Source organism: Agelaius phoeniceus, chromosome 12 (assembly GCF_051311805.1).
Source record: "Agelaius phoeniceus isolate bAgePho1 chromosome 12, bAgePho1.hap1, whole genome shotgun sequence".
In the NCBI taxonomy this organism is placed as follows: domain Eukaryota; kingdom Metazoa; phylum Chordata; class Aves; order Passeriformes; family Icteridae; genus Agelaius; species Agelaius phoeniceus.
The window spans coordinates 9,666,784-9,681,379 of NC_135276.1; the positions used below are offsets into that span (position 1 = coordinate 9,666,784).

General features: G+C 44.9%; 1 protein-coding gene across 3 annotated transcripts in view; it reads right to left on the reverse strand.

Moving 5' to 3' along the window:
* The window catches only part of ZNF423 (zinc finger protein 423), a 282,260-nt gene that overhangs the window by 220,843 nt on the left and 46,821 nt on the right, over window positions 1-14,596 (reverse strand). The window contains exons 1-2 of one of the 3 annotated variants that reach the window (XM_077185131.1): window positions 6,064-6,567; window positions 5,241-5,494 (exon numbers count right to left, since the gene is read on the reverse strand). The exons of the other annotated variants lie outside the window; for them this stretch is intronic. Of the exons in view, the coding sequence (XP_077041246.1) occupies window positions 5,241-5,280 (40 nt within the window). The 5' untranslated portion in view covers window positions 5,281-5,494; window positions 6,064-6,567. Of the gene's footprint in view, window positions 1-5,240; window positions 5,495-6,063; window positions 6,568-14,596 lie in introns of those variants that run through there. 3 annotated transcript variants of the gene reach the window in all.

A 14,596-nucleotide genomic window follows, 5' to 3' on the forward strand; every position in this document is an offset into this window, starting at 1 on the left:
TTAGTTACTTTAACCAAGCTTAAACCACTTACCGATGTTTAACCTAAAAGTTAATTTGGCACTAAACAATAGATAAAACCAAGCCAAAACCACATCTATGATAAGAAAATCTGTATTTACACAAGCTTAATGCATCTACAAAACATCATTTTTATATCCAGTTCAGAGGATGGCATGAACATCTGCTTTCACTTCAAGACATTAATTTTCAATTATTGAAGAAAAACAAAATAAATCCTGACAAATTACTGGTAACTGTAGAATCTTTTGTTACTCTATTAGTTTATAATAGTAATTTAGAAATCCTACAATTAACGTCCTACAAGACATCTCTGTTTTTTTCTTCGCATGTGTCATCTGAAGCAATTCAGCAGTGAATGATGTTCTTTAACTTGCACTGATTGTACACAAATATTTTTGAAGAAAAACATTGGAAGAATCCTCCAAGAGCTGTACAATGGTAGTTGTTCTTCTTCAATGGCTTTAGACATAGCATCACTAAAAATATGAGATTTCTATTTTCTTCCCATTTATATTTAAATGTTTTGTGCTACCTTTCCCACTCTTTTCAATTTTTGGCCATGTTTATTCGTTATATTCACTGAGACCAATGGGAACAGGCCGCAATTAAAAGGTGTTTGCACACAGGCAGGAGTTTCAATCAGTAAAACCAGTTAAATACCACCCAGATCCCGTCCAGGAGAGCATACCAGAGGGAGAGAGAGGCAGGAAAATGGGACTTGTGGAGTTCAGAGGAGAACGCTGCTAGGCTTGTAGCAAAATACACAGGCAAAAATTAAAAACTGCAGGCTAATCCCTGAAGGCAGTGCTCGGAATACTGCATGGATTCAAACACTCTCAGGGCACCAGCCCCACAATGAAACACCAACATCTCCAATTATTCCTAATCCCCCAAAAGCTACACTTGATAAAGAACAATCAAGAGCGTAATCTTATTTGATATGAGTTTTATCAATTTTAGCTGCTGCTTTCACTGTATCAATAAAATTCCACCGAAACTTGAATGAACTGTAAAATTAAAGGATAATCGCACAAGTCTCTTGTATTTGGCAATTATGATTATACTTGTCAAAATTTAATTTGTAGAATGTACTGTTCCAGTACCTTCAGGTTCTTCTTTATCAACTGGGAAAAAAGGAAAATTATATCTTTAAGACAAGTATGAAAGACATTGTTACTTCCACAGTCAACTCTGTAACTGAGCTCCAACATTGTATAATTGACTTTGCAAGCAGAACAACAGCAATATAACAAAGAAAATGTCAGTGTTTTCACAGCGCTAATCTATAGCACTAGGAGGGCCTCCTGCTGTCAGCCAGAGCTGACAATACAATAGCTTTCAAAGGGATATTACCATCATGCTTTTATTCTTGACATCAATCAAGACAAAGAGAATCCTTTTCACAAGACATTCAAAATCAAACCTTTGTATGAGCAGATAGGTAAAACAGCATTCCTTTAAAGAAGATCATTCATAGCAATCAACTAATTGGAACTCAGCAAATGGTTGAAGTATTTTTATTTACTTTGCAGATAACGAAGTAATGAGCAACCCCCCTTTTCTCTTCTTGACTGACACAAATGAGGCAGGTAGGGTGTGAATCAAAAGTTTCTATCAGCATTTTTTGCCAACAGAAAGCAAAAAAATATGACAGCAATTCTGCAACTTCAAGTAGGATAACAAATCTAGAGTTAATTAGTGCATTCTTTTGCAAAACAGTTTGATTACCAACTAGCACGTTTATGCACAGAATACCCCCGCAAGCTGACAGCAATTTGCAGAACTGTCAAATTCAGCAGCCAAAGTGCATCTGATGCTCAAAACCTTGTGCCAATGCGAGCCCAGTCCCACAAAGAGCAGTCCAGTAATGCCTCAATTCCCATTACATGGGACTGGAAATCCACGGGTTGCTGTTACCCACATCCCAGCACGGCACTGTCCAGAACCACCTCCAAGCACGGGAAGCTGCAGTTTGACCAAGGGCAGGAAGGAAGACCTGCCCTCCTCAGCCCCCTGAGTGGACTGGGTGCCCCCCACTCCCTGCAGCAGCCAGCACCAAACAAACTTTTAAGAACATCAGTGCTAATATCAGCTGTAGTGGGGGACAAGACAGAGTGCTTTGACATTGACAGCTGTGTTATGTTCTGGGGTTCAGGTCCACGTGGTTTTAACAACACTGAGCAAGGTATAACTCTTCCTTACAGAGAACTGAAAAAGCTCTCAGCAGTTGAGGTTACTGGCAACAGGGCAAGAGTCTGTGCTGAGGAAAATTACTTTCATGGGCTTCGTCTGTGATGTGAAGTAAAGCTTCAGAAAGTATTTCACTTCATCATTGCTACCACCACACTGTCCCCTAAGTGTTTATTTTGTAAACCAGCACAGACTCAATACTCACACTTTTATTCCATTCTCACTGATGTGAAACCACCTTCCTTTAGGCCAGCATTGTCCCCAACCACCAGCTAGAAGGTATCTTCAAGTTTGCACAAACTAATGGTCAAAACAAATCAGTGAATTGTATTGCAAATCATAAATCCCGTGTCAGGGGGAAGCCCAGGGCTACTGCTGGAGTTACAGCTGCAGGAATTACTGTAAGTTTCTGCCAGGCTGAACCTGAGACCTCCTAATACAGCACAGGGGCCACCTGACCTGCAGCTGTGCTGGCATCCACTTTGGGTTTGCTATCACTTCATTTGCAATAACGCGCATCTAAGACTTGTCAACATTCGATACTTCTGTCAAAGTCAATCACTTCTTTAAAGTCAGCATTGCTCCCACTTTAAGAGCAGGCAACTTGCTTTTTGAATGCAGAGTAATCCCTTTCATCACAGGCACAGACTGATCCTATTTTAGTGCATAATCTTTCTGAATGAAAAAGGATACACAAATCTCGTAGTGGTTAATAAATAGCAAAGCTGCTATACAAAGTGAAATAAAAGATGAAAAAGAGAAAAATGCTAAATTATTTTAACTCCTAAATGCCACACATATATCCACGTAATTTATGCTTGTTTTCTTCTCAGTTGAATTAGGAAACCTATGACCTCAGAGTGCCTTTATTTATTACATCTCAATTATTTCCATGGAAACGTGTACTGTGGCAATCTACTGGGTTGCCAGCTCCCTAGACCACAAAATGTATAAAATGGACTTTTTACAAGCAGAAGATATGGGTGAATAGAAAGAAATGAAGAATTTCTTTATCCTACATGCACATATGAGCTGCCTCCTATTATCCAGAATTTCACCCAGATTCAGCTCATTCTTAGACTCCCCGTTAGGCAGCTCAAACTAAGACCTGTAATTTACATCCAGTTTTTGCTGAAGCTGGAAACATATTTTTGTGCCTAGAGACCTCAGAAATATTTAGAATCTTTAAAAACTGGGCTTCACCCAGCTCACTGTTGCAAAGACCTTCTAGATTTTTCTGCATTACAGGGATAATGTTTCTCAGTTATGACTTGCCAGTCATAAAGCTATCTACTTTAATTCATAAAAAGTGATCATGTAAATAGTGATCAGTTCTATATCAGAATTAGAGTCAAAATTTCATTATAAAGTATCAACCACTTGCAAGAGCTATTGCAGCCTAAAAGCAATGAGAAAGAGAACAAAAGAGTAATAAATGGTAAATATCTAACATTGTATGTCACAAGATGTCAAGGTTTACTAACTGAGCTTCTAGAGCAAACACTGTTTGCACTGGCATAGAACTATTTCCTGAATGTTAAATGTGACACTTTAGCACAGGAAAATATTTTAAACTCCAGAGGCCTGGCCACTAAATGTGATCCTCTCATCTGAGAGAAGTCATGACCCAAGGCCTGCTCCACTGTTCTCAAACTGCGATTCTTTTAGTTTCAAACAATGTATTTCAGAGCATTCCCTAGAAATAGCTCTATCTTTGCCCTTTCTTCTGGCCAGAGACTGAAACATTCATCTAACAATTACTGAAGCAGCTCCTTTAGCAGATTGTCCGGGATTGCGGAGGGTCACAATGCCACGCTGCAAACCTGCCCCACAGCACAATGCTAAAAGGTGCTCTTAGTTTGGGGAAAAATTGTTAAGGGAGTTGTACAAAGATGAAGGACCGACTTTACAAAAACTTGATAAACATTTGAAGCACATACAACTTACTCTGCAATCATCTATTAAAGAATGGATATTTCACAAATAATATAAAATGGCCCTGCATGGGGTTTCAATTTGTTCTTTAGTGGGTCGACTAAGCGCACGCTAATTTTTTTCACTTACGAGTTATTTAATTAGAAAAGCTTTGGACTTTTTGTTTCATCTTCTGGGCATCCAAAGTTCTGATCCTTTTGTGCTTCTACAACAAAGCCTCGGGTCTACTGAGTTTGCGACTTCTGCTTTGTGCAGAGGACAATAAAACCTTCCCCAACATCAGCTAACCTCCTCGTGGCTGGGAGCGAAAGGCTTCGGGAATCCCGCTTTCTCTCTCGCACCCATTCACTTAAAAGTCAAAAAGCTGGCAATGCGTGCAGTACGGCGCGGGGCTGGTCCCGGCCCTCCCTTTACGTTTCTCCAGCAGCTGTTTTCTTACGGAGGTAAACAGGAGATTTTAAACACCGCTTCGCTGGGCATGGAGAAGAATACGCATAGTTTAATGTCTAACCTTTACTCATAAAGCCGTTACTAAATTTGGCCATTGTTTCTTCAAGCCCAAGCAAATTCTTAACCCCTATCTATCAAATCGGGTTTAATTCTCCCCTTCTTTCACCACCCTTACGCGCATTGGACAGAAGGAGCAAACAGACGGCGCTACTATTCCCAATCATAAAGGAACATTAATTTCGGGCTAACTGGCTAAAACACGAGTGAGCTCATTCCTCCCTTCCTCGGTCCGCCGATGCGCCACCGCACCCGAGCATCACCGCCAAACTTTCCTCCCTCCCAGCCTCAACGATGCCACCGGCTTCTTTCATCAATTATCGCGACACGTGTCGCCGGCGAGTCTCGGCCGGCACCGCGGTACCCACACAGCCCCGGAACGGACGGCGGGCGGGCGGATGCCCCGCGCAGGGACACGCCGTCGGTTCCGGGGGGGTCTCCGCCACCACCAGCCCGTACCGGGGGGGGATTCGCAATCCCCGCCAAGCCGGGCCCCGGCCCTGATTGGCCGCGTCGCGGCGGCGGAGGCGGCGGCGGCTGCCCGGGGCCGGGCGGCGGCGGCGGGGGCCGGCGGAGAATGCCTTACCTTTCACCGAGCGGGGCTTGGCTTGCTTCCTCCTGGACATGTCCGGGCGCCGTGGCTCGTCCTCCTCCTCCTCGTCTTCCTCCTGTCCCTTCCTTCTCTTCCTCTCCCTGCCTTCTCTCTCGCCCCCCCGCCCCCCGCACCTCCAAACTTTGCGAGGCGAAGCGGCAGCAGCGGGATCGATTATTTGATTTTCTCACTTCTTTCGCCTGTTGCAATGCGGCAAGTTCAACTCCTCTTTCCACCCCCTCGGGCACCTTCCCCCGGGGAAAAAAAAAAAAAAAAAAAAAAAAAAAAGAAAGAAAAAAGAAGAAAAATCGCGGGCGCAACAGTTGCAATATTTTTTTTCTTCTTGTTTTTTTTTTTTTGTTGTTGTTGTTTGGGTTTTTTGTTTTTTTGGGTTTTTTGTTCCTTCCTTCCCTCCCCCCCCCTTGGATGTGCAAATTCTACCGACGCAAAGCGAGCCCGGCCCGCGCCCCCACCCGCCTTTTTGTTCTCTTTAAAGTTTGCAGGCGTCCTGCGGCTCAGTCCGGCTCGCACTTTCGGAATAATAAATTTTTTTTAAAGGAGAAAAAAAAAGCAAAAAAAAAAAAAAAAGAAGCAGAGCCCTGTGCGGGGTCCCTGGCTATGCGGTGGGGGAGGGCGCGCGGCGACAACTCAGTGTCTAAACCCACGAGGAGCTCCGGCCCCGGCAATCCGGGGCGCTCCGGGGGTGCGACCTTGTTGCGATTTTCCTAAATCCTCCCTCGGCCGCGCTCGGCCCCCTCCCTCCCTCTCTGCCCGCTCGCCCCCGGCTGCCTCTCCCTTCCTCGCCCCCGCCGCTGACCGGGGAGGGCGACGAGTCCTTTTTTATGCTGGCGGCGGGGGCCGAGGGGCGGCCGCCCGGTGTCCCCGGCGCGGCGCGGCCGGCCGTGCGCGGCGCGGAGCTGGAGCTGGGCGGGCGGGCGGGTGGGCTCCCCGCGGCCGGCCGCGCTCGCCGCCGCCTTCCCCTGCACGCACGCACTTCGCGGAACAAGGTAAGTGCTTCTTTGCATCGATGCCGGGGCCGCTAGCTGCCTCCATGGGTTATTCGCTGGAAGGTGGCACCGCTCCTGCCTTCATTGCTGCCGCTGCTGCCGCTGCTGCCCTGGGTTTTTATTTTCTTTAGCTCTCGCCAGCCTCCCTCTCTTTTCTTTGTCCTGGCTCCTTTTCCTCCTCCTGATCTTGCTGCTGGGGCTGCAGTGCAGACACACATAATAAAGCCAGGCTTGGCTGGAAATGTAGCTGAGTCCCAGCAGGAGGATGTGAGGAGTGGAGTCCCGGCGGGGGAGCGCTCTGATCCCGTAGGGAGCCCCGCGCAGCCTGCGCCGATCAGACGGAGAGAGAGCCAACAGCACCGAGCCATGGACGGCCCGGGAAATACAGCGGCCGCCCGCAAAACGCGGACCGCCGCCGCGGACCGGACTCGCGGCCGCGCGGAGCCGCCGCCCCCCCTCTCCCCCCCGCCCCGTCGGGTCCGGCCCGGCCCGGCCCGGCTCGGCCGGCGCTGAGCCCGCGGCCCGGCCCGCAGAACGCAGCCCCCGCACACGGGCCCGGCCGCGCCGCCCTTGATCTGCACCGGGGCGGGGGCACTGAAATCCCCCCCGAGAGCGAAGAGCTCAGCGGCCGCGGGGAAAGTCGCGGGCGGTTTTTAACTAACACACACACATATACACACACATACACACACATACACACACCCCTCCGCTGCCTGTTTGTGCAGAGCTGGGAGGGAGAGTTACTTTACTCTGCCTCTCCCGAGGTGTTAAATTTAGCAGGACCTAGAGTTGCCCACTGGGAAGGCAGCTTCTAGAAAAATCTGAACTTGTCATCTCACGGAGCACTTGGTGCCAAGTTATGAATGAAATTACTCAAAATAAACACTCCATCAATTTCCTCTCCCATTTAGACAGGGTTTGTTCGTTTCACGGAGCCTTTACTGCTGTGTAAGAACGAGGTGCATCCAGCAGCTCATTTACTGTGCCCCAAGCAGTGAGTCAGGAGTTGTTTTTCCAAGCATCCTCACCCAGGCACGTGATGGCCCATCTCGAGAGTCCAGCCGTGTATCTGGACATCAAAAGGGAAAGTGTCCTGAATGAAAGGAATGCGTTTTTGCTAAGATCCTGTGCAAGTAGCCCTGTCAGAGGAAGGTGCTGAAGCCAGGCCCCAGGGCAGTGGAGAGGACGCAGCGCTCTGCCCAGCCTGCGGGCTTGCATCCAAAGGGGGTGCAGGGAGCTGGGTATAGGCGCTGCTTTCTTGCTAGCGAGCTCCATCTGGAAAATACCTTCCTTTTTTCTTTTTTCCCCACACCAAAAGAAACCCAAGCACCTCAGGAATGAATTTGTCATTTAATCAGCTGAGTTCAGTATAGAACTGTAAAAATTTTCCTTAGCGCAGCATCACATTTGAATAGATGTTTAGTGCTGATTTTCTGTTTTCTTAAGATTTGACAGAAACTATTTGGTTTATTAATGTCACAATAAAGGTTTACAGTTCCCTCCTATTGTGTGATTCCAGATTACCACCACAGACTGGACATACAGTAAAAAATGTTTCCTGTAATGCCCCTATAATCAAGGTATACTTCCTCCACCCCACTGCACTAAGTAGCAAATTGGGGGTTCAAAAAAGCATCCTGGAACAAGGATGGATTGCTAATGAGCCCACAGCCCCAATTCTGATTCCAATAAAAATGGGGATAACTCTAGTTGACACAGATTCAACACTATAAAAACCAATGTGGTAGCAGTTTCTGTAAAGAAATAAGGAAAGTTGACAAGGAGAAAAAAATGTTGTGATACATATATGGTGAAAAACACAGAATCCTGGTAAATTTGGCCAGCGTGACCCTAGATTCATATCCATTCAGCATCAGAGTTGGATCAGGAACTGAATTACTTCTGTATCCTTGTCTTATTGGAGAGGCTTAATCCCCAGGCTATCAACTTGTTTCTGTTCTCTCACTGGCCCAATGAATATTTAATTATTCTTACAAAGCAGAACAGCTTCAGCAGGACAGATTCTCATCCCAGAATGTGCTGGTGGTTGGGCACTCTCAGAGGAGTTCAGAGACCCAAATTCAAATCCCCATGCAATCAAGCAAAGAGGGGATTTCAATCTTAGTTTTACACATTCCACTTGGCAAGTAATTCCCAAGCCCCATTGCCACCCCAAGCCCCTTTGCCATCCAGCTCTCTGTTCCCACATTTTCTACATTTTTTAAAAACAACTTTAAATCACACAAAATGAACCAACTTTTCTCCGTTTTTTAAATTAATAAGGAAAATTATAAATTTTCATTTTAATTTTTTTATTACCTTTTCTGTTGCCAGAGAGCCAGTGAGAAGGTTATTTGCAAGGCCCTACCCAGTTCAGAGCAAGGTGAGGAGCCCTGGTCTGAGCATCCCCAGCCCCTCCCATGAAAGTAGTTCAAGTTCACTCCTATGGTTGTTGCTAAAAACAGCAGCTTAAAACACCCTTAAAACCAGTGCCTTCCATGGTGGCATCTGTTGAGAAATACCCAGTTTATAGCAAGTGATAAAGCAAGTGGGAAGGTAGGTTTGACAGAAAAAAATGATCTGTCTTTAAATGTAGCACACACATATATAATTATTAATTCATCCCTCTCTATTATCTCCAAACCCAGCAATACACAGATTTCCTCCAGGCCCTGCTCTGTAAGTACATCTCTGCTCCACAGAGTTTTCCAACATGTGCCTAAATGCTTTGCTGCTCTATTGTCACAACACATCATTTGTGCGTCTCCTCAAGATATATGTACATGGAGTTTATGTGGTCCCACAGCCCCTCTTGAGCAAAGAAAACCCCATAACCCTGCTGGGCCCCCCAGAGAAATGCAGAGTTCACCCATCCAGGGTCTCTTCCCAACACCAGAACTTAAACTCATATTGTCATTAAAATAGATACATTCCAAGAGCACTAATAACAAGGGAAGACTTCACAGGCTTTATTAAAATATTTAAGGCAAGTGACACCAGCCTGTGTGCTAATTTAATAAAAATACATTTAATAATTTAATTTAATTATGGTAATTTAAGAATGCAATAAAAATATATTTTGAATCTCTTATCAATCTTGTTCCCTCACAGATGCTTTTTCTTTTTATTCTGGGGAATTTTAATAAAAGCACAAAGCTGAGACTGCCAGAGTGCAGAGCTGTTCTCTCCGGGAGAGAACCAAGAGCCCTCCCGCAGCTCCGAATGACGTCCACGTCTCATCAGGTCGCTGGGACAATTTGGATGCCGGATTCTCTGCTTGTAACCCCTTTTGGGAATGTCATTGTTCTATATTATGCATGACACAGATCCTATACTATACACAAGGCAGCTGCTGATGAGAGGGAACTAGTCCTGAGATGCAGAGGAGCCCCCCGAGCTCAGCATGGCTTGTCTGAAAACAGGATTTGCTGGTGGAGGCATCCGCTGCCTCCTCCATCAGATTCGCCATCCGAGCCCCATGAGGCTGCCAGGGAGGCACGGAGCCCTGATCTGTGGGGACATGGTGGTCCCTGCCCTGCACTCACTGCCATGCTGCTCCTCAAAGACACCAGTGCTGGTTTCAGTGCGCTCCTTTTCTGGGCAACCATACACTTGCTTTTCACGCCAGCTAACTCAAGATGTTGATTTCATGTTGCTTTGCTCTCTTCTGCCACGTGCATGCACAGTGAACGTCATTTTTAAAGTCTGATGACTTTCAGGAAGATGCTATCCATAACAATAGTGACATCTGGGATAGTCCCACCCTGGCAACCTTATAGGAAACTGATTGTCCTTTCTCTGGAAAATGCAGGCAGGACTACCAGCCTCTCTACAGTTATAGATTTATTTGCATTCAATACTTAGAGCAAACCCCTATACATTTCTAAATATAGAGAATTATATTGAAAGTGTTTCAGTATCAGTTTGCAATTACAAGTTATATAAAAATGACACAGTTGTGTAAAGGCAAAAATACAATCTTCATAAAAGGGATGTTAAACAAGGACTATGGAAGTTAAGCACCCAATGAATCAGGCCTGCTTTGAGAAAGCCAGCCTCAGTAAGGATTTAAACTTTCCAAAGTCAAAAAGAGGAGTATCTTCAACACATAAAAAGACTGAGAGGGTGATCACCCATTAACAGGCAGCAGAGGGAAGATCACCATTATTGTATAGCAGCCAGTAAGAATCATATAGAATATATTATATTAATAGACCTAATTAAGAGATGCTGCATAATATCTAAAAAATGTGGCAAAAGGCTCATGCCCCAGAAAAAGCCATACTGCACAATCTGATCAGAAGGTGCAGCTAAAAAGACCAAGCAAAATGGGAACTGAACAGTGCCAAGACCTGGTATCCAAGGCACTTGTACCCTCACAAGCCCTCAGCACAGCAGGAGCTGCCGTGGCTGAGGTTTGACAGAGGTGAGTGAACACCTGAGCTCTCTGGATGTGCAAAGGAATACAGGCACATGCAGGAAACTATTCAAGGACTAGATTATTTCTTAAAAGAGATAATGTTTTCAAAGCACACAGCACAATGCAATCATTCAGCAGAGAGTCAAATGTCACAGTGGATACAGCTGCAAGACAGTGTCTCTCTTTATTTACAGTAAAATTTGTCAAATAGGGAACACAAAGGCAGCATCGGGATAAACACGGGGCTGGAGCACACAAAGGCAGGCAGCATCCGCAGCTCATCAGACAACCTGAATAAAAGCCCCGACTACAATACCAGCCCAGTTTCTATGGTGCTCTTGAGTCAAAGCTTCCAAACACTTTACATAAATAAATAACTGGCATCCCACATTTTAGTCATAAGCAAGGACTGACATAGCCTTATATTTGGGCTACAGAGCAGCAGAGAGAGGATGTGCACGGAAAGGAAAGGTGTCTGCAGGCAGGGCACCTGAGTTTAACTTTGGGAAGTTACAGTGAAAAGGGATTGAGATGTTATCAAGTTATTGAAAATGGAAGGGGAAATCTCACTGTGAAACACATTTTGGTATGAACAGGATTAGGAGCCTGTTTCATGTGCACATACCATGTGCACCAATATTAGTATTCATACATCTCTAATAAGCACAGCAATTTCAAACTCTTTTTCACTTGTGTATGGCTCTTACTTCCATTTTTTTTTTTAGTTAAAGTTACAATAGTCTGAAATCAAGATAGAGTAAGTGGTGCAGTTAGTGATATTTTTAAAAAAATACTGTTGTACGCTGGAGCTGAATTTAGCTCAAATATCACAAAATACCCACCTGTAGATGAATCATATACTCACCCCTCTCCATAGTTACAGTAAAAGTCATTACTGATAATAGTGCTAAAGACACAGATCTATGCAATGCCCTACAAATACAAGCAGGTATTCCATAGTTGACCAAGCAAAGTTTTTATTCATTTTGGCCTCGGTTCCAATTCGATGAGGAAGTCAGGCAGAGGATCTGAACTTCCTGACAAAAACACCTTTAGCACAAAGGATATTCCAGGCTCTGCATCTGCCTTTTGAATATTTCGGTAATGATAACTTAGCGATAATGTTACTTATTAACTTAGGATGTTTAGTATAAGAAAGTATAGCCTTTCCATATTTTTATCACAGCTCAGAGAAAAGTCTCTCTCTGTGAGCCACATATTCTGTGTTCTTTTCATTCCTGTTGGTCGTGGTTCTGTGCTGCTGCTCAAAGGACATAAAGAATTAAAAATACATTAAATACATTATTCATTTGAATTAGTTAAAGGTGGGTGAAGCCCTGGTGTGGGAAGGTGCTCGGTGGCTCTGGGGCGAGCTGGCCAGTGGAGGTATGTTACAGGTTCTCCAGCTGCTGGCTCCAGCACGGCCCCTGTCCCTCACCCTCTCCTTGATGTCAGCTCAGCTCTGCAAGCTCCGACAAGGCATTTCTGCAATGAGGATGGGTCACTGCATCTCTTTCCCCGTGAGAGTAGTTCACTGTGCCCACTGAGACCCTTTCTTCCCAGGGTTGCGATCAAAGAGCTCATTCACTTTACCGGGCTTTGTTACTCGGGTGGAAGCTCCCCTTGTACTCAACAGGCATCTTCACTGCTCTCTAGCCAGCAGCGGTGGCAAAAGCCACGATATAGGGTTTATAATTTTATTCACATCTTTGCCAGCATTGCTGACTAGGATAATGTTGAGATACGGGGAACGAAAGTAGTTGGAATGGCAAAGCTGGAGGAGAGGAGAGGCACAGCAAGGGCAGCACCAGGAGCTCAGCAAGGGGCTCCAGGAGCTCCAGGGCAAAGCACGGCAGCAGCCTTCAAAGCTGTTCCTTCTCCACCAGTACAAAGCCATTTAAGTGCACTCTTTAAGTTGAATGCCGTGTACTTTTACATAACTGAAGGAGAACAAATACCCCATTAGCAGATAATTAGTACTTGGACTCTGAATACTTGTTTAAGGTATTATGGATCGACCTCCAGATTAGGAGTGATTCATGTCTCCCATATATTCAGGCATCCTTGTTTCTTTTTTTGATTATAAATTTCTGTGCCATGTATCTGTGTAATGTTTATGAGATGTTCAGAATTACACTCCAGAGACAGAAGATTTCTCTACCCAGAGAAAAGGTTTAGCAATTTTAATAGCTAATAGTGGGCACATCACTTTTCCTTCCACCTTGCAGTCAAAAAGTCCCATTCACATTAGTCCGGGATCATCTCTCGAGGTGGATGGTGGATTTTCTCAGCCATTAAGCCCCAGTCCCAGCAGGGGTTAGGAAGTGTTGTGAGGCCTTGGGGCAAACTCACCCCAGGAACTGGACCTGGTGGCACCCACGCCATGGAAACTCTCAAAATGTGGTATCAAAGGCTGCCAAACACAACCAGGCAGCTGCCGTCTGGACCGGCTCCTATCAGGTGTCACAGAGCAACCTGTCTCCAGGGTCTGGACTCTTAGAAGCATTTTATGGGTGGGCACAGCTTGTCTAAAAATTCATACGTTACCAAAGGCTTCCACTCCACTGGTATTTTCACAATAAAGTAACAGGGAGAAGCGATCTCTCCTCACCCCGGTTTCCTCATAAACCAAACAAAAGTAACAGTCCTTGACACATTTCCAATCCTAACATCATTACCCAGCTATCTACTACTGCTGCTGCGTCTTTAAAAAGTGCACACCAAGTAAAGATGCTTTGCACCAAAACCTTCTCACCCTCCAGATTGTCTCTGCTATGAAAACCATCACTGGCCGCTTTGGCAAGCAGTGGTACAAAACCAGTGCTCACAACTGCAGTACAACGTGTCCCAGCTCAGCCCGTCCCTGCCTGACATCCCTGCCCCAGGGGATGCTGCCTCTCTACCCTCAGAGCTGCTCATGGGTCCAGAAAAGCAAAGTCCACACAGCGGCTTCACATTAAACCAAGCAGCTTGAGGACAGGCAGCCGAACTGCTGCTGTCACCTCCTCTTCCAGCTCCTTCCCACTGAACCGAAGAAAAGAAAACTGAAACACAAATCAAGTCCCATTCTACAAAATTAATAGTTTCCACTTGGTTCTTTTCTGTGCCTGCTTTCATTCTGTAATTACGCAAAAAGACACAACGTACTGCATGGTGCTATTGATTAGCAAACCCCACAGCTGCACAGGCAGACCTGCAGGCAGTTTTGAAAGAGGCAATTTAAATAAAGTTTGTTCCTTAATACCAAGATATTTATGGTCCCTCTTCTGATTTGGTGTGATAACATGGATGAGCTTCTGGTGGGGAGCAGGTGGCAGTGTGAGAACATGCAGTTTTTATTCCTGTAAAAAACTTCACAAGAAAGTTATCTCTTCACTATTGAATAGGAAATTATTGAATAGAAAATTATCTCATTGCTATTGAATTATGATGCCAAAAACCCAGGGAAAAGATCTAATTTTCTATTAAATTCAGTAAGATTTGTCAAGTAGTTTCTATAGAATGTGCATAGGTTTCTTCAGACTTCTCTCAGTTTCATCTCTCCAGAGGGTTTTGGAAGGGTCAGAGAATATTTCCCTGTTATCAGCCAAATTGATGTTCTGTTTAAATCTTACGATTGGCAGTGCTTATTTTTCTCTTATTAGGACTCCTTTCATAGATAGAAAGGAATAAATCTTATCAGCAATAAGGCTTACAGCCAGCTGGGCAAAATAGGAGAGGCCATAGGGTATAAAGAGAACTGGATTTGTTTACATTTATTTTTAGGGTTTTATTTTTAAATCCTAATGCCCATTTTAATATGCATCAGTGCAAATTCTTAAAATACTTCTTACAATATCAACTTTAAAAATTTGCCCTGCTGTTTATTTGGTTATCTTGCTATGTATCTCAATACTATTGTTGTGTCTTCCAATCACGCACCG